Here is a 22281-nt window from a genome sequence, read left to right as displayed (position 1 = left end):
AAGATTGTTGTTATTTTTCTTTAGGTTTTTGTAGTCCCAATACAAATACCTTTTTAACAAAATTGTATATTAGTTAAAAAAATAGTACATAAAAAAAAATCTATTTTTTTATCTGCAAATATTTAAGTTTTTTAAAATTAAAAAATACATTTAAACTCTTCACTTTTTAAAATGCGTGTCATTTCTAATCTTTTGTAGAGCTGTGTATAGTAGCGTCATCTACAAAGGTAAGCGAGTTTCATACATTATGTGTTTTGATGTGTGAAGGTCTTTGATAATACAGGGTGTTTTATTCTCTGGGTAGAAGAAGAAACATTACTTTCAAGTACAACTTTATCTTCATCTCTTAGACCATCTCCAGTAGGGAACTCATCCCAGTTCATGTTTATGGCCCACTTGTCATAAAAAGTAACTCCACATCAGTTTTTGCGTCATAAACAGTAAATAGGAACTCAAAGCATCTCTCTCTTCTCCATTAGGAGGAACTAACTTTAGTCCCTGTTGTGGTCCCACTTAATTAATTAATTAAAATACTTGTAATTAATATAATTAATTTTTGTTAATAATATAATTTAAATATTTAAATTTAAAAATAATTCACTATTAAAAGATATTAATATTAAATAATTAATATAAATTATTAATAATTAATATAAATATTAATAATATTTAATATTGATTAAATAAAATTATAATTACTTAATTTAATTAATTATTATAATTATTATTGAATTAATTATTATTAATTAATTTATATAACTATTTAATTAATTAATATTTTATATAACTATTTATTTTTTTACCTAACTTGCCATTTGGCAAGTGTTGATTGAGCAATGGGAGTCCCCATTCAGAGGGACTCCCTTTTCTTGAAAACAGTGAGGGAACTCACTCTCTCTTCACTCCAATACTCCAATTCCTCTTTTTCTCTGACTACATAATAACGGGCTCCCCATTGGAGATGCTCTTAAACACATACATAGCAACAAATATAACAAGTAAACCAACCACAGTTCTCCACATATTCATATTTTTATTCATTTTTAAAGACTACATCTTCTTTAATTTAGACAATCTTTTTTTCAATTTATGTCTTTTAAAAAATATATTTTTTAATATTTGCACCTTCATTCTCATAGTCAGCAGCCAAAGTCTTTGTAGATTCTCCCAATTTTTTTACTATGTTCATCAAGTCAAATAAAAACCTTACAATGAAGTAGTTTAACTTGCATCAAAATACACATAATCAAAGAATGATAAATTACATAAATTCATCTAAATACAACGATGCCTAAGTTTACCTTAAAATATGAACACCCAAAAGATAATTTATTGGGATTGTTGGTTGTTCTCAACTGGAAAATTGCATAAACTCCGCAGAAGTATTTCGAAGCAGTGTCATCTTCTTATACAGCACACAGACTGACATTCGAAATGAATCTCTTTTGTCTTCTCCCACCTCGCGCCTTGTGCTTGAAGAGCCTCCAACAGTAGTCATGGAGAATCATTTCTCACCCTCAATAAGTAGCAGTAACAACAGTAATGGGTTACACCTTCCATGGAGTTCAAATTTAAAGAAATAGGTTTTAGTATAGAAAAAGTAGTGCATTTTATATTTGGGGGTTAATCTATTTCTATTTAATAATATATTAAAATTGAATTTTTTCACAATTAATAAAATAGTCAATTCTTCGTAAACTCTTCTTTCCTCTCAAATAAAAAGTACTTTTTTATTTTTGTTAAAAGAGTAAAATAAAAAAAACTTAAGAAGATAAAACAAGAAAGAAAAGATAAATATAAAAAATAGAAAATGATAATAAAAATAAAGAAGAAGAAAAAGAAAAAGTAAAAGATGAGGAGGAGGAAGAGGAAGAGGAAGAGGAAGAGGGAGAGTTTTGAATTATGCAAAAATTATCAAAATAAAAATACACCAAATTTTTTTAACATATAAATAAATTTCTTAGTTTTTACATCGAAATTTTGTTACAAAATTACAAAATATCTTCTTTAATATTGTATTTTTCTTTTTCTTTTTATTTTTTTTAGTTGAATGAATGTAGATTCGTTGTTTTTATTCTTGTTAAGAGAGTAAAATAAGAAGAAAAAGATAATTGAATAAGAAAAAGAAGAAGAAGATGATGATGAAAAAGAAAAAGAAGAAACAATTGCAAGACCTAGAATAATTTATCCTGGTCTAATATAACTACTTATGAAATGATTAACACTTTAGTACGGCAACATTTCATTAGCAAGTTAATGTGCACGAATAATCAGATAAAATTTGTATACTTTTTGGTCAGGTTGTAGATAATATTCTCCCTTATTTTGAAGAAGGAATAGTTGGATCTCTCATCGTTGCGCTGAGTTTTGAATTATTCAAAACTTATCAAAACAAAAATACACCGAAATTTTTTAACAAATACACATAATTTCTTATATTTACACCGAAATTATTTAATGATTGCGACACGTAAATTCAATTCGAAAACAAACATACAAACAAAACTGAATCATAAACAAAAACATATCTAAATTAATTTTGGATCAGACAACATCATTAATTTGATAAAAATTTAAAAATAACGATAATAATAATAACAATAACAATAAAAAAGATGACAATGACAATGATGATGACGATAAAAAAAAGAGAAGAAAAAATTAAAAAATAAAAAAAAAAAGAAAAAATAATAATGATGGTGGTGACGTAGATTATAAAAAAACAAAAAAAAACCAGGATATTAATAAAAAAAAAGACACATTACTTAAAAAATAATTATAACAACTTACTTAAATATTTTGGGTAGAATTATTCTTTTCCAAATCTTATACACTTACGACGTCAAGCAGTATAACGAAACTACTAATCAAATTTACTACTGGTATCTAGTTAGAGTATACGACCAAATTTAATTTAGTTGTTTCCGTTGCGTGCAACAAAAAAAGCGAAACTCTCGTCGTTTACCTTTTATCACTTTTCACGGATCCTTCTCTCTCTCCCCCTTCTTCTTCAAACCATTTCTTAAACACTCTCATTGATCACCAAAACCAAAATCAACCCAAACACAAAGCCATAATCTCCCAAAACCCATTTACAAATTCGAAACTCCACAATTTCATTGCAGATCTTCCGAATCTGGCTCCGAACTCTCCATGTTTTCATGACCATGCCACTCCTTTGACTTTGACTTTGAAACTAGAATCAGATTAGAACACAACACTCGCGGAGATTCCATGGGTCTCTGCGTTTCAAAGGCTCCTTCCGAGTCTCTCTCTCCTTCTCACAACAACAATTTCAAACAAGAACCAGAACCAGCATCCGTCAATGGTGGCAAGAAGTCCCCGTTCTTCCCGTTCTACAGCCCTAGCCCAGCTCACTACCTCTTCTCCAAGAAGTCTCCGGCGAGATCTCCGGCCCGGACAGGGTCGGAATCGACGCCGCGGCGGTTCTTCAAGCGGCCTTTCCCACCGCCGTCGCCAGCGAAGCACATAAAGGCGGTGCTGGCGCGGCGGCAGGGGTCAGTGAAGCCGAACGAGGCGAGCATACCGGAGGGAAGCGAGGGCGGCGGCGACGACGGCGTGGCGGTTGCCCTGGACAAGGGCTTCGGGTTCTCGAAGCATTTCAAGAACAAGTACGAAGTTGGGAGTGAAGTTGGGCGAGGGCATTTTGGGTACACTTGTGCTGCTAAGTTCAAGAAGGGAGACCTCAAGGGTCACCAGGTTGCTGTCAAGGTTATCCCCAAAGCTAAGGTAAGCTTCTTTCCTTCATTTATCTATTTTCGAGTAAACTACCATAGATTCTTACATATTTTTTTATTTATCCAAATATGTAATTTTACTAGTAATGCTAGAGAACTAATAACATAACTGCAAATTTTGGCCATTACGTTGCTAAACAAACTCAATATCCAATTCACTGTTTGAATTTCAAATTGAATTTATTGATATTTTTATTTTCATGAATTAAACATGTTTTTTTTGCGCTAAATAATAAATATTGGCTATAATATTGACGGTCAAATATTAATTCTTAAACTTTCTGTTTACTTATTTACATAATAAATCACAACTCGTCTACCCAAGGGATGACTTAAATTTACAGACATTTGAGTAAACGAGATGTGTAAGTAAAAGATTTGAACTGATCTTTTGACAAGTTCGCTAAATAATATGGTTCGGTATTTTAGTGACAGTTTAAGGCTCTTCGTTCCTCCGAGCGAGTGTTAAATACTTAAATTAGAGCTTTTCTTTTCTCACATACCCAGCCTTCGATGCCAACATTTACATAACTCTATTTTTGTGTTTGAGTTTTGAAAATTTTATGATAGAAAGATAATTTAATTGCACCGAAACCATTGAATTGGATTGGTCAAAAGTTGCTCTGTTGTAGCTTTTGTTGAAGGATGACTTGGGAGTTTATTAGTTTTGACCAAATTTTTAGAGACACATCTATGATTTAAAAAATGTTACAACACTATCAGAATTTATTGTTTTTAGCTATTATTTTTAGCCATTAACCCATTGTTTTAGTTTAGTAATTTAATACCATACTTTAGTCTATATTTTTAAACATTGATAATTAATTAACGACTAAAAATAATAAATTTTGATAACTTTTTAATATTTTTCTTATGATTTATCAGATGATTTTAAAAAAGTAAGAGGGAGAAAATAGATAAAGAACTAAAGGTTGACGAATAGAGCGGAAGAAGAAAAAGATTTTCTATTAAGAATTTCTCATTGGTACATTTGTATATGGATGCATGGGTTTATGTTGAATCAATTTGATCAAAGTGACAAGTATTTTTGAGGAGTATAAATCCGAAAAAATGCACTAAATTTGAAACATATTTAAAATAAGTGGGAGTTTGAATTGCCTTATTTTGGGTTTGTAATGTATTGTAAATTTATAATTATAGTCAAAAGCTGCACCGTATTACTTCTTTCTTTTTCCAAAAAAAAAAAACCATTTTAAAAATATACTTTTTACCCCCTCAAGCATTACATGAAGCATGTCTTAAATGATTTTTATATTTTAAGATTTTTTATTTTATTTTGGGTGGAGTTTGATTTCTAGATAAAAAAAAGCGTGGAGTTTGAGTTGGCTGGCCATCATTTGTTGAATTGTTGTTAGATTATATGAGCATAAATCTAGGAACTTTCATCTAATTGGTAATTGCTTTAGACCTTTTTAGGGGAGTTGGTGCTTAGTCCTTACAAACCGTGTTTTCGGTTCAAGTTGTTAGTTGGTGAAGACTTTATTTAATTATTTGACACCTTTTGTTAATGCAATTCAATTAGGTATTTTTTGAATAGGTAATGCTATGAGACAAAAAAAAAACAGCCAGAATTTGTCTTATTTAACGTTCATTAATTGTGTGACAATTAATGATGACAATTAATGAACGTTAAATAAGACAAATTATGACTGTTTTTGGCTGATTTTCTTTCGTTACTAAATATTTTCGTTTTTAAATATTGTCTTTTATTCTGTCTCCAGAAAAGAAAAAAAATAAAAAATAAGTAATTCTTCTGATTTTTGGAACAACTAATACCTAAAGGTAAGTATTTAAATTAATTAAATAATAATAAATTCTTAAAAAAACTTATAAAAAGCTAAAAGTTAAAGGACAACTAGCATTTCTGTTAATGGGATTCACTATTATAATATTTGAACTGAGTAGATATCTTCGGCTTCTCGGTTAGTTATTTTACGCTTTGGGTTTTTTTTGGGTAATTATAAAAAATGAGACGACGGCGAGCAGCGAGACGATGGCGAGCAGCTCGAATAGAGAAGCTGCGGGAGATGGATGTCTAGCCGAGATACAACAACAACAATAAAATCTTGTCCCACTAAGTGGAGTCGGCTACATGAATCAAACGACGCCATTGTGCTCTGTCATATATCATGTCTACAGAGAGACCGTTTACATGCCGAGCCGAGATAGAACAGAGGATTTGGGTTTGGAAAAGGGCGAAGAGGGAAGCCACGGAGACGCTGGCAACCACCAATAGCGGCGGTGGAACCTTTGAAGAAATTAGGGTTTTGGCTTTGGGTTTGAAGTTTTGAACTTTGAAGAACGGTTTTTCCCTTTCTTTGCTGAGTGACACACTGAAACGCACGAAGGAGAGGGGTTTGGGAGGAGGGGAGCGTGACTCATGAGTGGGTTTTTTTTTTTTTTTTACATCAAGCCAAACCGCGTCATTTAAAAAGAATCGGCCGATTTTCAATTCGATCTAATCGGCCGGTTTCTGACCAGTTCAGCGATTTTTGGACGGTTCTCCAATTGGCTGTTTTATGCATGGGACCGGATCGTTGTCATCGCTTCTTAATTGGATTGGTCGGTCCAGTCCGGTTTTAAAAACCATAATTTTTATATTTGCTTTAGTTGTCATACTTTATCTTTTTATATGGTGTTTTTTGGGTTGCAAATAATTAAAAAAAAATGAATGAGAATGGAAAACACAAAAAATATAAGTTAGTTTTATAATTATGATATATTTGAATATGCTTAATAAAGAGATGTGTCAAATTTAAATTTACTTGGGTTTAGAAAAATGAATGAGAATGAAAAATACCAAAAATGTAAATATAAAATTATGAATTAATTTATAATCATAATATATTTGAATGTATTTAGTAAGAATATGTGGCAAATTTAAACTTATTTGAAGGAATTTTTGCTAATTGGTATGAGAGATTAAGAAATAAAGATAGTAGAGTCTTATGTAATATGCATAAGTAGACCAAATAATGATGTAGTAAGAGTATTAACATGTTTAATATATATATTTATTGTATTTAATTAGTACTTTATGTTTTAATTGAATAATAATAAATAAGAATTTTTATTTTAGAAATCTTTTACTAAAAAATAATTGGTTGATTTTCGAGTTTTGCCAAGAAAACAAAATGACTAACATGGCATCAGAGGAAATATGGCTTAAATACAATATAAAAGAACTTAGGTACCAATTTTTATACTATAAGAATAAATAGATAGATTAATGTTAGGTACCAAAAATAATAAGATAGGATAATACAACTAAAATTTGTAAACGAAAAATAAATAGACCTAAATAAGAATTTGATAATAATAAAAATTTTATGACTAAATAGTAAAATTATATATTTTTTTTAAAATATATAAAAAAATTTATAATACTTTTTTATATATTATGAAAATAACACTCATACAAAGGAAATTACACATACAGAATTTTACTATTTTCTCTCTTAATTTTCACTCATTAAAAGACATACAAAACTAAGCATATTGATAACATAAGCAATGCTTCCTATTTATAATGTATGTATAGCGGTAACGGTTACAGCTTGTGATTGAGTTGTTAATTTGCCTTTGATATTCAACTTGCATTTGTAACTTTCAAGCTGTAAGCATCAGCAGGAATTGTTTGACTCAAGTCAAACTTTACTATTTTACTACCAATTTGGCTTGAAATTTGATTCCAAGGTCTTCTAGATGATTATTATTTTACTGCCATGCATTGATTGATTATCAAAATTAACTTTGATACTTCCACAATTGAGCCATGGAAATTGGAGCGTAATTCATAACAAGTTTTATGCGATAGGATTAGATGTTTTGTACGGATTCTACCCTAAGATGGGTTGTGTTCTCTCTTTTGGCAGCAGCAAGGCATTGAGACCTTGTAAAGTGATCCATTGATTGGTGTTTTATTTGAGTAACGTGCCATCTTAGTTTGTAAATCTGATGCACTTGGGGTATGCAGCTATAATTGAAATTATGAAGGGGATCATCATTAAAACTAGTTCCGGTATATATATATATATATTTCCGTGTAGATAAACCTTTAAGGTATATCACTGAACGATTCTGAATGCATTCTTCTCTAACACTTAAGTTAGTATGAAAAGTGTATTTAGAAGATAGCAAAATAATTCAAAAATCAGGACTTACTCTCTGTTGAGAGATAGAGAATGACTTATATAGCGATTAGATTATAAATGACATTGATGTTATGATCGTTTAGTCATTAACTCAGTAATCACGGCTAACAATGTAATCAGTTCTTAATATGTCAAAATTTCTAAAAGGACCAGCATTTTGAAACGGGAGGGAGTAATTTATCGATCGAAACACCTTTAGCATCTTTGACTTTGGTGTGTTTATGCTTGGTGAAAAATAAAGCATACACACCTGTTTCATGAGCATCATATATATCATCTTTATTTTCTTTATAGAATAATAGATTTTGATTTGTATGTTTCAATTGTAGATGACAACTGCAATTGCTATTGAGGATGTGAGAAGGGAAGTGAAAATATTGAGAGCTTTGACGGGACATAAGAATCTAGTACAGTTCTATGATGCATATGAAGATCACGATAATGTCTATATAGTAATGGAGTAAGCTCCGAATACCATTCTTATTTTTCGTGACAATTGGGCTCATTGGTAGCAACCTATATCCAAATTTTTTAATTCTTGTTTATCTCAGATTGTGTGAAGGAGGTGAGCTGTTGGATAGAATACTATCAAGGTATTTGTTTAATTATTTTCTGTTGATTGGCAAAACGTGGATTCATGCATTGATTTAAAGAATTAATGTTTCATGGTCACAGCCTATAAGATATCTGTTTCTTCTTGCAGAGGAGGGAAATACACCGAAGAAGATGCAAAAGCTGTCCTCACGCAAATTCTGAATGTTGTTGCATTTTGCCATATGCAGGGTGTTGTGCACCGTGATCTTAAACCCGAGGTGAACTACAGTTTCAAATTTTTGTTCTGATCGAAAACCCGATTCGAAATTTCAGCTTTCACTGTTTTCTATTTCTATAACTTTTATCACGTGTTGAATTCTAAAGATGGATCATTTTTGGATCAGAACTTCTTGTTTGCATCCAAAGATGAGAACTCAGAGCTGAAGGCCATAGACTTTGGGTTGTCGGATTTCGTTAAACCAGGTATATATTTACGCAATTGAGGAATGTTGGGTGAACAAGTTATTTTATTGTGCCAGTAAGCTATTCGAACAATTTGGTTGAACTTGGTTACCAGAATAACTTGGTCATGTAATATTACTGTACTCAATTTTATGTTCACCCCGTGTTAGCTTGATATCTTGGTCTTAAATTATGTCGTGACTTCTTGTTGTACTTAACAGATGAAAGGCTTAATGATATTGTTGGTAGTGCATACTATGTGGCTCCTGAAGTTCTACATAGAGCTTACAGTACTGAGGCTGACATCTGGAGTATTGGTGTAATCGCGTATATTTTATTATGTGGCAGCCGTCCGTTTTGGGCACGGACTGAATCAGGGATATTTCGTGCTGTATTGAAAGCCGATCCAAGTTTCGAAGAACCTCCGTGGCCTTCTCTGTCGGACGAAGCAAAGGATTTCGTAAAGCGACTACTGAATAAAGATCCAAGGAAAAGAATGACTGCAGCACAAGCATTATGTGAGTTTCTTGTAAATTGTTGGAGGGTCTTGTTAGTTCTAATATTTCTATTCTCTTATTTAAGCTGTGTATGATGCAGGCCATCCATGGATTAAAAATTATAAGGATGTGAAAGCACCCCTCGATATTCTAATGTTCAAGCTCATGAAGTCATACATGCGCTCCTCATCTTTACGAAAAGCAGCTTTAAGGGTGCGTATATTTATGTAGAATGTACTTGCTTTCAGATACACCTTTAGAATTTTCTTTTGGTATCTTTTGATTAGATTTTACTGGAACTGTTCTCTCAATGAGTTCATATTCTTCAGCTTATTAATAAGTGCACTATTTTTTTTTAGGATGTTTGAACTTGGGATTAGTGAGTTGACTGTTGAATGAGTAATCTAACTATCAAAATGAATCATTTTTTTGTTTAGTGTTTCCAAATGGGTGTCGCTGAACTGTGTTTGTTTCTGATTTCCAAAAGAGTGATTTTACTGCTTGATCTTTTACTGTATAGTTGAAGAAGTTTAAAACTGATTTATTAAGATACTCCATTTAGCTTTTCTCAAAAATGCTGAAATTCGATTCTTTTAAATGGCGATTATTGTATAAAATTTGTACAAATCTATAGAATGATGGTTTTTAAGCCTAAAAAGCTGAATCAGATGCATGTTAGTCTACTGATGGAAGAGTGTTTGCTTCTTTCTCCAATTTTGTTTGTCTCTATTTGTTGATCAAGTTATGGATGCATGTTTAGTGATAACTTACTAGCGTGTTATTTTCTTGCGCACTACGGCAGGCTCTGTCGAAGACGTTAGCTGTTGACGAGCTGTACTATTTGAAAGAGCAGTTTGCACTTTTAGAACCAAACAAAAATGGCACCATTAGCTTAGAAAATATCAAAGCGGTTGGTTTTTTCTTCTCTTCCAATTCTTTTCATATACTATTTTAAAAGGATCCTGTTTAAAGACTCAAATTCGACCTGGTAGGCCTTGATGAAGAATGCAACCGATGCTATGAAGGAGTCTCGCATTCCTGATTTTTTGGGATCGGTAAGTGCTGTGATTTAACTGTAGAATGCCTCTATATATAACGTCTTAATGTAATGTTGGCTTATTGATTACTGATACAAACGGTTTTTGGGTGGCAGCTTAATGCATTGCAGTTTAGAAGGATGGATTTTGACGAGTTCTGTGCAGCGACTCTTAGTGTTCATCAACTTGAAGCGCTCGACCGGTGGGAGCAACATGCTCGCTGCGCCTATGAGCTTTTTGAAAAGGATGGAAACAGGGCCATAGTCATTGAGGAGCTAGCTTCGGTATGATTGATTTTATTGCAATTATAGTTTATCCAAACATATCTTCCGAGCTTTTCCTTACAGTGGGAAACTGGTAATACAAATGGATATATCTAACAATTTCTGAAATTAATTTCTAAAATAAATGTCCTATCCATTTCCTGACCATGAAGGACAAAGTGTCTCTATAGTTCAAAAATCTCTAATTGTCCCAACCATCTAAGTAAATAGTCTAAGTGGTCCTTGTAAAAACGTTGACCTACTCATGTGTCAGGACCTATTTAGACAAGTTACTTAAATGGTTTGAGACCGGTTAAAGATTTTCAAATCGTGGAAGTGTGCTTTGTCTTTCGACAAATAATCAGGAACCGAAAAGAGCATTTACTCTAATTTCTAACAATTTCGGATATTAATTTGTCCCTCTAAGGTGAGTTTAATATGGCGTGAATGTAGAGAAATTCGAGGATTATGTAATTTAACTCACTGCTCCACGAAAATCCAACATTATTCTCTTCTCATGTATGGTTTTTATCTAAATAATCGCAGGAGCTAGGACTTGGTCCATCTGTTCCTGTTCACGCTGTTCTCCATGACTGGATTAGGCACACTGATGGAAAACTAAGCTTCCTTGGGTTTGTCAAATTGCTGCATGGTCCGTCTCGTAGTCTCGCCAAACCTCAATAGAGTGAGACCCAAGAGCTTGCGTGTGTTCACCAACCATGATGCATGATGGATCTGGTCAATCAGAAGAAGAAAGAAAGAAAAAAAAGAAAAACTATATGCTGGTCAAAGCATCATCATCACTTGAAGGAATATTTGCTACTTCAACATTATATTTTGCTTAGAAGAAATCATCGAATTGGTGTTTTACAATCCTTTTTCTTAGGCTAAGTATCTTGTACACATGGAGCAGGAATCATAGCCTGCTCCCACAGGCATTTGTAATTGTAATTGTAATTGTAATTGTCCACTGTAAAGCTGTAGTCTGTTAAAGTTTCTAGTTGATAATATCTTCTGTGATTATTACGGGGAATGCTATGGTGTAGATTGTGAAAAAAGCTAAACCTGTGGACACTGCGAGGATAGATTTCCTCTATGACACCTATTGCCTAGTTGCTTTTGTCCATTCACGTGAGTCAAGTACAAGATCGGCACCAACTGCAATTGCAGGGATCTATACCCATTAATTTGTTTATTTATTTATTTTTTGGTTTTTTTTAATTCGAGAGATCAAGAACTATACTTAATACGTCGAGAATCTGAGCTCTTTTTAAGTATTTGTTGTTGGCTGATGAATTACTATATGCAGTTATGCACAACCAAGATTCAAACTCTCGATATTTATATAAGTAAGTAGGCTAGGGAGCTAACCCAAGTACGGGTAGCAACGGGGCGGGTAGGGGCGGGTTTTTGCTCTATCCGACCCTGTCCCATCGTATAACAACTCGCATAGAACTCGTCCCGTTTCTACTAGCGGGTAGTAAAACGTTGATCCTTAACTCGCCCCGCTTCATTATTAAAATCCAATAAATTAAATTAAATTTCAAAATTTATATAATTATCATCACATACATAACATAAATTAAAGTAAAAATTTAAATATGATACGATATTATTAATCATTTACATTATTTTACATATATTATACATATTATATATTAAAATTATATATATTATATATATAGCGGGATGGGTAGGGACGGGTATTACCTAAACCCGACCCCGCCCCGTCCTCCCAAGAACGCGCTTCGGTGCGGGACGGATAATTACCCATTCCAAACGAGTAGGGACGAAGTGGATACCCGCAGATTCGAATAGTATTGCCACCCCAAAAGTCAAGTTAAATCCATTAAATTTTATTATTCACAAGTAAACGAAGTAATTCATTGTTAATGAAGAGATTAAAATTTTTAGTTCTGGATCTTTTGCAAAATTGGGCCATACATTTAGCTGGACCAAAAAATCCAAAATTATATTTATCCATGATTTTATTAAAAATTATATTTCTTAAACTAAGTAAAAGGATTTTAAAAGGCAAGGAATAGTAGCTCATGTGGATTTGTTTCTTTTTTCTAATAGAGGTCTTCGATACGAACCTTTTTCGGCGTAACCAAAAAAGGATTATAAAGGAAAAAAAACACAAAATTACTAAGATATATATGTATTCTCTTGATCTTGGGTTTCTTACAATTATGTTATTATTACTAAAAATTTATCATTAAAATTCATTTTTGCTGCAGTATTATTACACTTTATGCGTAAATCAAGAAATTGAAAAGACTCAAATCGGTCTCAGTTTTTATCACGTAGGATTTATTGAAATCAAATATTAGACTTCTTAATTTTAGTTTAACATAAAAATTATATATTTTTTTAAACTTAAATTTAAATATTTCTGTTATCTGTTAAGTGTCGCATGTCTACTGTTTCAATGAAATACATCTTCTGTGTGGGAAAAAAACTTAGGAGTAGGTATATACAAGTGTTTTAACTTTGAACATTATTTTGTAGGTAGCGCAGGCAGGGTTTCTCATGATGCATGATAGCATGAGCTTAGAGGCTAAGATCCTCTTACAAGTCAACAACGGGATTAATGAGCGGTGTCGTGAATGCGGCATGACAAATTATTGTAATTAAACTTTTCGGATGCGACTTCGGGGACCTCTCTTCTCTTCTCTTCTATGATTTGATATGATATGATATGATATGATATGATATGGTCATAAAACAAGGCATGCCAATCATCATATGCTTGTATGGGACTATGATTAAACTAGGAGTATAACCAATCATTCAAATTACTCAACATGCCAAGCCCCACCATTTTCATGTGGTGGAACCCCTTCCCTTGGCTTTTCTTTCGTCATATCTACGTCCTCAACCTAATAGTATAGTATAGTTGTCAAATTGCAACTTTAGCTATGCTATGACCCAATATATCAATTTTAATTTTACTTGCACCCATCTATATCTAATTATCTATGAATAATACACGAGAGAACGGATATAGAAACTTGCTATATCTATATTTTCATAATGTCTTAATTTTGTGTACATTTAAATTAATATAATACTGTTTTACTATATTTTTTTTTTATTTCGATAGGGTGTCGAATCGAATTTATATAAAGATCTTAATTTAAAGAGTAGATAATTAGATATGACTCCTCTAAAAAGAGTGAACTCGATCTAGAAATTACTTAGCGTTCATATTGAAACGCACTGTGTTGAACTATCAATGAATAATTGTAGTAAATAAAATAGAAATGAAGTAAAATAAAATTTTGAGTAAGTGAAAATAAATAAATGAAAATGTCAACACGAAACAGAAACTAAAAGAAAGTAAAATAATAAGAAACATTCAAAATAAAGAAATTAAAACAAAGAAAGATAAAAGATAAAATAAAATAGGTTCCAACACTCACATGTACTTGCACTTTATGCTTTTCTGTTGCGTCGCTGAGACTAAGAATTTTTACAAAATTTATGTGATGATCTAGTGTTATTGATTGAAGTTTCCCTTTTTTCTTGTAAATTTCTTCTATTTATAGACCTCAAAGGTGGACCTGTTCCTGAAAAATTTTGACCACTACCTTGGTTCCTCCTTTTTCTCAGGTCATGATCTTACCTAAGATCTTGAAGAATCCTCATATGGTACCCCCAGGTTCTATCTTGCCTTGTCCTTTAAAACCTACGTTCTTGCATGGTGTCGACCCTGATAGATGCTCGACTTACTTTAAACCAACAATCCCTCGACCTCAAATGTCCTTTGTTTCGGTAGTTGAAAGAGAATCTCTACAACCAAATGACAATAATTTTAATTACATTTCGACTCCCTATGAATCAAATTTTTATATGTCGAAATTTATACTAACAAATTGCCCCTTAAAACTTATCTTTTCAAAATATGAAATGATAAGTTTTATCTAGTCCCGTGCCATTCACGTGCGCTTTTAAATCTTCAAATTTTAAAAAACGGTTACAAGAAATGAAATGGTTCACATGTTTTTGGGAATGTGTTACGTTTTCAATGGGCTTTAATATGCCTTTATTCCTTCAAAACCTTTTGCATTCTCCAAATCTTATTATTATTCAATATTTTTCACCTTCCAGAGACCTTTCACTTTCTAAAAATATTTTTTCTTCCTTCATCTTCTTCAAAACATTTTTTTATTTACAAATTCATCTTCTCATTCTTTCATCGATTCTCACTCCGGTCTTCATTCTAGTAGTATACACCATTTCTGTCACCACCTCTATTGCAGGAGCTATTATAGCTTTTTCTCTACCTACTTTTACTGCTGCTGCTATGGCTATTATGGCTGCTACCACTATTCCAGGTAGAGTTTCTACTGCTCCCACTTCTTCTTTCCAAGAAGATGATGACGACGTTCACGTCGTAGGTCCTCCACCTTTAGTTACCAACGTGCCACAATTTTACAATGATGATGGGACCTTAAGAGCTCCCAATCCTAACGTAGATACCACCGCCTTATGACGTGGCCATGTAGTACTTTTCTTTCAAGTTTTCAACGTCTTATATTCATAATTAGGGCAATCTCTACCCAAGAACAATTTGAGTCAATTTTCTCTTTCTTCCCTTCTTTTCATGAGCATTTTTTCTTTATTTTTTGTAAAAATGTTAAAACCAAAGCAACTATTTTGTCAATCGATTGTTTAGGACTGCACCTCCTAAGGAGTTAAGTTCCTCATTTTCAACATAGCTGTCGAGACCTTTTTTCAATTTACAAATCTGTGTGAAAATCTTTAGGAATAGTATCTGCTGTTCAACTAGCTACTCATGACTTGTCTTACACTGTCTCTTCTTGGGTTAGTTTATACTTCGGTGCCGAGTTACAAATAACTTTCATCTCCCATATGGAAGGATGTGTTCGACCTTAATGGAGATTTCAGCCTTGACTGGTCTATCTCTCAATGGAGAAGATGTCTGTTGGGCAACTTCATGCTCTGATGACATATTTGATGTCAACTTTGACTCGACTTTGGTGTCGGATTTTATCTAGAATAACATGTGTAACACTCTATTATACTAAGCTTTATCCTATAGCCGTAAAGTAAAGGCAATAAAACATCATGATAGTTTTAAAGCTCATACAATAATATATAATCAAAAAATAATAAAATTAGAAGCCCGATGAAGGAATAGAAGATTAAAGACATATAAAACAGAGATACAAAACGCGAAGCATTCACACACAATAACCAAGGCGCGCAGGCACAAAAAAGAAATAGATTATATATAAAACCTTGCAAAAAGCTCCAGGATATATAAGGTAATAAATAGAGTAAACAAATGATATATATATATATATATACACACACACACACACAATATCCAAAAAGGAACTAGTCATAACTCGCGGAGTTTAGACTGACTAGTTTTCAACAAAAGATACAACAGAATTTTTAAGTTAAAATAGCTAACATCCTATCTCTCAAATTTATAGAATAAAAGCCTCTAAGGCTATATACAAAAGAGACAGATAACTACAAGAAGTAAAACAAAAGCAAAACATAGAGCCATCTTCTGCTCTGTCACCACATTCGCAAAACTCACCGAAGTGGGTTGCGATTTGTATCTGAAAAACAACAATATATGGTATAAGAATCGGGATTCTCGGTATGGTAACAGTGCGCAAAAGATAAGATATAAGATTCTGGAGAGTCAAAAGTAATCCTAGAACTTCCCAAAACATAACATTTCAAACTTATAATATATCTTATTCATACACAAATGGGTTATCTAACTTAAGGGGGTTTCTACTCTAACATTCACCAACATCCCACAGCCTTCACCAACTTATCTTCCATGTGATCCCATCGCCACCACCTACTGATCCTCCTCAATCCCAGAAGGAATCACAATTAATACAAATAAGTAAAATACAAGAAGATTTCATATATAGCAAGTAACTCAATTAGTGATTAGGCATGGTATTTATTTAGGCATAATGAAATTAATCAAAGCAAACAAACGCATAGAAAATGCATATAATGAATGCATGTCCTATTGACCGTGATATCACTTGTCAGTTCAACTGCTAACCCGACACATCCATTTGGGATGTTGCCTTTCTTCCACACTCTTGGGATATAGTGTCCGGCCTACTTTTATGCTCCCCTGGAATATACTGCCCGGCCCACTCTTATGTGTCCCTAGGATATAGTATCCGACCCACTCTTATGCACCCCTGGAATATAGTGTACGGCCCAATCTTTTGAGATATAGTGCTCGAGTTCACTCTTGTGGCACAAAAGGAATGCGAGCGGGAGACTGCCTCAGAACTTACATTTGATCGTAGGCGGGAGACTGTCACAGCCCCTACGCCGGTGCCGCAACCTCAACAAGTGGGATCCAACCTCCATCCTTGCCAGGCGCATTGTGACTTACCAATCATAATATATCAATATATGTTATTTAATTCCAATGACCACTGTTCATATTCACCGAGTTCCTCCATCTCAACCCTTAATAATTTCTTATTCACATTCATTTTCTCAATTCATCATTAATACAGCACTTCGCCAATCTGCTCTAGATATTCCATCCGCAATATGTTATAAACCTTAGTCACAGTCTCTAAAAATCAAAATAAAAGTGTCCTTTTAAATTTACTTAGTATACTATCACTCATCCCAAAACCTAAACACTAGCTAGGGAGATCTTAAATAAGTGTTGCGGAGTTTTAGAAAGTTAGAGGAATAGTTAAAAACTCAAAAATTCAATTTTTGCAAAACAGGATGGTCATGCATACACATGCCTTCCGCGTACGCGAACATGTTGAACAGGGTAGTGATCCCACGTCACATGCCACCTGTCGTGTACGCGAGATTTCAAAAATTGTCATTTTTGCGTATGCATGCCCTCCGTATACGCGAGAGTATTGGGGAGCACCATGCTCTCGCGTACACATGACATCCTCCACGTACACATGAATGCGAATTTTTTAAAAATGCTTATAAGTGCAGAAAATTTAGTTTTTTACACAAAATGTCAAATACGCATAACTTTTTTATTAAAAAACGGTTTCCATCCATTTTTTGAACGTCATAAACTACGTAGATCCAATTTTTATTTAAAACAAGTTTCAAAAAAATTTGAAGGTCTGAAAATCATATTATGACCTGTTGAAGTTGGTTAAGAATATATTTTTACCAAAATTTACTAAAACCTCTAGTTTTCAAAACTTCCAAACCAATTTCAATATATATCATACCAATCTCAATACTAACACTTCTACACATATCAAAACCTCCTCAATCATCACAACACTTAAATAATTCAATTTATCAATCTATTAGTCCATTCAATCCACAATTCCCAAATCCAACAATATTTTTCCATATTAAATGCCACACGCACAAATATTGTTAATCATCATCAAAGATCCATAATCATCATCCTTTCATAGCATCATAACATAGTTCATTCATATAATTCATATCCATACTTAACCATGACACATTCACAATCCTCAACAACAATCAACTATGCACACAATTTACATTTATCTTAAGGCTACTAGCCTAATCTTCACATAACATTACATATTACCTAAAACAAACCGAAATTATATCTTGGCTAATTTTTTTCAAGCTTCCAAACAAGCCACCAAACCAAAATTCAACAAGTCCTAGCCACCAAAGCTCAAATCCAAGCATTCCAATCACCAAATTCAAGTTCCAAACAACATGAATTCAATCTAGTTCATGCAATTTAACATAATCAAACACTAGGGTTCACAATTAACAAATAACAAGAATTTAGAGTTGTCTTACCTTATTCACTAAAACTTGGGATAAAGTCCACTAATCGCCCAAACTATATTACATCTAAACCATCAAAATCATGAAAATTTCAATACCCAAAAGCCAATTTCAAATTTTTTGTAGAGCAGATAATTGGAACAAGGAATTGGAGTTACTTACCACTTTGTTTAAATAGAATTGAAGAGCTTAGCGATATGAATGCATAGCCGCAAACGGCACACCAATCGGAACTCCAAATCACAAGATATAATCAAAAGAAGAAGATGAATAATGGTAGGGTTTTTCTTCTCTTCTCCCTCCCTAGCGTGTCTCTATCCCTCTTTGAATGAAGAATGAGGCTGAAATGCATCGTAATAAGATTTATGTATTATGAGCTTGGGCTCAATTTGGGCCTGGTTGAATTTTTGGTTTGTTTTGACCCAATCTAGTTTGAGCCAAAACTTTTAAAATAAATGTCAGATTTTCAATTCTAAATTATTTTTATCTTTTCAAATTAAAAAAAATTTCTAAATTTATTCACTCATTAATTAATTCTCCTCACTCACAGTGCTAGATCAATTTAACCAGTACGCGCCCTTTCACGATACATTAGATATTTACGCTAAATTTTATTTTTTCTTTAAATTTTTTAATTTAATATTTTTGTCATTTTCTATCTAATGTGGACAATTAATTTATTTTTATTTTATTTTAATTAAATGTTCATAAATTATTAATAAATTTTATTTAATTTTTTTTTAATTTGATTAAATAGAGAAAGACCATTAATAAAAATGATGTTGTAATAAAAATAATTGCAAGACGAAAATATTTTAAAGAAAAAAATAGTACCTAATAAAAAATGAAAGAAGAGAACATTAATGTTGATGATATTAGTATTGATAATTATGATGGTAGAGGAGATACGATGATGATAAAGTGCTTGTTTAGGTGTCATTAAGTTGATAAAAAAAGATCTTTTTTAATAATTTTTTTTATTTTTAACGTGTTTGGTAAATTTCTAGTAGTGAAAGTAAAAGCACTAGAAAAATAAAAAAAAAACATCTTTTTTTGAGAAGTTACAATTTATGTCTTTGTTTAAAAGATCTTTTTTTTTTAAAAAAAAAATATTTTTCACGTAATAAATAAACAAAAAAGTACTTTTATATGGTTAAATAAACAAAAAAAAACTTTTATATGGTTATACCCAAACATAATTGATAAATAAAAAATCTTTTTGCATGAATTATTAAACATAAAATTACTTTTATTTTTCTATAAAATTTTTTAAAAAAAATTTGAAAAAAGATCTTTCTTTAGACTCTCATCCAAAGAAGTCCAAAGTATGGTTATTGTAATGATGAAAGAAAATGGTGATACTAGTGGACAAAGTTGATTATGTTATTGAAAAGAATTTATGGGAGTTTAAAATCCTATAAAATACAAATAAAACCTTACAAAAGTATTTGATGTTACTATTTAATGAATTTTTTAATAAAATGATCATATTGTCCTAAAATAAAAAAATTAAGTAAAAAAATGATCTTATTCTTCGTGAAAAAAGATAGAAAAGAGTCTTTACTATTTAAACGAGTGATTTATCCAAATTTTTTATGTGTAAATATATAATTTATAAAAAAAGACTTCATATTTATTTTTCTCTATTTTCCGTCCAGTTCTCTTAGAAATTTTTTATTTAAATAAATAAAATAAAAGTAATAGTTACTGAAATAAATATTTTTAAAAATAATGACCTATTTGCATTTCTCAATCATATCTCGTTTATACTGTAAACGAGATGAAATTGCATATATCTCATTTACAATGTAAGCGAGATATGACCCGTCAGCTGAAACGTGTCTACGATATATATATATATATATATATATATCGTTTACAGTATAAACGAGATACATGGTGTAGAGTCCCAACAGCTATAAATGGATGTGTAATCCTTAGTATTTTTCATAAACTTTTTCTATCCTTTTTGTGTCTCATATTTCTCATAAATACAAGGCATTAATGGCCAGTGATAGTCCATACATAGTTATGCTTGTTTATCCCAAATGTCGTATGAGAAACGGCGACAACGGAGTGACATTTGAGTGTGAGGATCTGATATTGTTTTGCACTCAACGTGTGGAGACGTTGTTCGATTTGAGAAGTTTGGTATTGAGCAAGCTCGGTGGTACAGAAGCGAGGGAAATTGGAAGGGTGGCGTATAGGTTGCTGGCTCCCATGGGTAATGGAGTCTTCCGGTTTCGACTATTTCGACTTCTAGGGGACGAGCATGTGCGAGTGATGTTCGACATCCATGGGAGGATCATGGTGGAGCAAGTAATGGAGCTTTCTGCAGAGGTGGGACACAGTGGCGGTGGTCCTTCCGTACACTTGACCTATGTGCAGGACGATTGCCCACTCGCACCACCGCCCATTCATGTCGCCGTTCCAGTCGATGAGTCAAAGGAGGGCGAGGAGGAGTCGGACGAGGATTACGTAGTAGACAGTGGTGACACTGACTTGTCCGATAGTGGGGATGAGGATGAGTGTGTTCCTGAGACACCTGTTCCGACCGTGGCCCGCCATGTCCTGCCCCCACCTCTTCCAATTCCGGCGCTTTCGGCAGTTCTGTCACACTATCACGGTTTGGATCTGGACGCCTTGCACGAGAGGACTCTATTTTTTGACACGGGTGAAGAAGATTACAACCTAGATGGCAGAGTAGAGTTTCAGGTTGGGCACAAGTTTAGAAGCCGAGAGGCAGTGCTTCAGGGTGTGAAGAACTACAGTATTCGAAGGAGTGCGGAGTACCGGATGATTGAATCAGACCGGTTAAAGTACCATGTGTAGTGCCAGAAAGCTGAGAATGGGTGTCAATGGAGCCTCTGTGTGGTCCTTCGACAGAACCTCGGATACTGGTAAGATTAAGTTTACTTGTGCTTTTCGTTACCTCTGTACGATATACTAAGTAGGTTTACGACATGGCTGAAGCAAACCTGTTTTGTTGTGTTCAGGGAAGTTCGGAGGGTGGGTGGAGTGCGTAGTTGTCTAGCACCCACCATGTCTCAAGACCATCGTCAGTTAGACAGCAGTTTGATCTGCAGAGTCATCTTGCCGTTGATTCAGTCCAACCCCTCTGTAAGTATTCCGGTTCTGCAAGGTGCGGTCCAAGCAAGCTATCACTTCAAACCATCTTACAGAAAGGTGTGGATGGCCAAGCAGAAGGCAATTGCACAAATTTATGGGGATTGAGAAGAGTCGTACAATAAGGTTCTGAAGTTGCTTCAGGCAAGCACAGCAGAGCCCCAAAATAACGCCCTACACTCCGCGAAGTCCCGGAGAAGCGGTAGCCACCGTACGTGCACCAGGTTGTTGGACTTGTCTGTCAATAGATATCCTCCGATCAGTAACATAATATAGCATCGGGCATACTGTTGGAGGGTTTCATGATCGTCGGTCGGGGGCATCTGGCGGACACGATCACGCAACCAAATCAGATTCAGCGTGAACGACTCCTTCCTCTGTGCAATCTACTGTGCCGCCACTGTTGGCCTGGCACCAAGCAGCTGTTTCACCATGGCCCACGTCTCCGTGCCGTACCACCTACCAAAGTCACGAAGGCACCCCCCAACGGGGTTTCCGTGTGCACCTAAGTCTAGGTGGTACGCCACGTCCTGTAGGGTGATAGTGACCTCACCCCACGGGAGATGAAACGTGTGCGTCTCTGTACGCCATCGCTCCACGCGAGCCAAAATTAGGGAATTGTCAAATGTGAAGTCCTTGAG

At 33.6% G+C, this 22281-nt stretch overlaps 2 protein-coding genes and 1 long non-coding RNA gene across 3 annotated transcripts; 2 read left to right on the top strand and 1 right to left on the bottom strand.

The window, feature by feature from the left end:
* Positions 1 to 2942: 2942 nt before the first annotated feature.
* On the top strand, positions 2943 to 12041 carry LOC130966515 (CDPK-related kinase 5). Its single transcript, XM_057891332.1, has 11 exons — positions 2943 to 3750; positions 8263 to 8393; positions 8485 to 8526; positions 8637 to 8745; positions 8872 to 8950; positions 9151 to 9447; positions 9527 to 9639; positions 10229 to 10336; positions 10419 to 10481; positions 10580 to 10747; positions 11273 to 12041. The coding sequence occupies exons 1-11, from the start codon at positions 3235 to 3237 to the stop codon at positions 11408 to 11410; spliced, it is 1764 nt and encodes a 587-aa protein (XP_057747315.1). The 5' UTR covers positions 2943 to 3234; the 3' UTR covers positions 11411 to 12041.
* A 3987-nt stretch (positions 12042 to 16028) lies between these two features.
* Positions 16029 to 18839, bottom strand: LOC130958128 (uncharacterized). Its single transcript, XR_009077336.1, has 3 exons — positions 18677 to 18839; positions 18527 to 18580; positions 16029 to 16326 (listed from the first exon to the last, which is right to left on the bottom strand). It is a non-coding gene; the product is annotated as an uncharacterized LOC130958128 (long non-coding RNA).
* Positions 18840 to 20518: 1679 nt separating this feature from the next.
* Positions 20519 to 21748, top strand: LOC130964488 (uncharacterized). The gene is made up of 2 exons (XM_057889883.1): positions 20519 to 21333; positions 21511 to 21748. Exons 1-2 carry the CDS (start codon positions 20519 to 20521, stop codon positions 21746 to 21748), a joined length of 1053 nt encoding a protein of 350 aa, XP_057745866.1.
* The last annotated feature ends 533 nt before the right edge of the window (positions 21749 to 22281 follow it).

Source organism: Arachis stenosperma, chromosome 1, assembly GCF_014773155.1.
Source record: "Arachis stenosperma cultivar V10309 chromosome 1, arast.V10309.gnm1.PFL2, whole genome shotgun sequence".
Taxonomy (NCBI): domain Eukaryota; kingdom Viridiplantae; phylum Streptophyta; class Magnoliopsida; order Fabales; family Fabaceae; genus Arachis; species Arachis stenosperma.
Note: the sequence above shows the minus strand (reverse complement) of the source record. Positions and strands in the feature narration are given on the sequence as shown.

What these genes read in the sequence shown, in the direction of transcription:
- LOC130966515 (XM_057891332.1), top strand. Translation starts at nt 3,235, where the DNA reads ATGGGTCTCTGCGTTTCAAAGGCTCCTTCCGAGTCTCTCTCTCCTTCT. An exon ending in GACTGCAGCACAAGCATTAT is followed by an intron (nt 9,448 to 9,526) that starts GTGAGTTTCTTG and finishes TGTATGATGCAG; the next exon opens with GCCATCCATGGATTAAAAAT. An exon ending in TTCCTGATTTTTTGGGATCG is followed by an intron (nt 10,482 to 10,579) that starts GTAAGTGCTGTG and finishes TTTGGGTGGCAG; the next exon opens with CTTAATGCATTGCAGTTTAG.
- LOC130964488 (XM_057889883.1), top strand. Translation starts at nt 20,519, where the DNA reads ATGGCCAGTGATAGTCCATACATAGTTATGCTTGTTTATCCCAAATGT. An exon ending in ATTGAATCAGACCGGTTAAA is followed by an intron (nt 21,334 to 21,510) that starts GTACCATGTGTA and finishes TGTTGTGTTCAG; the next exon opens with GGAAGTTCGGAGGGTGGGTG.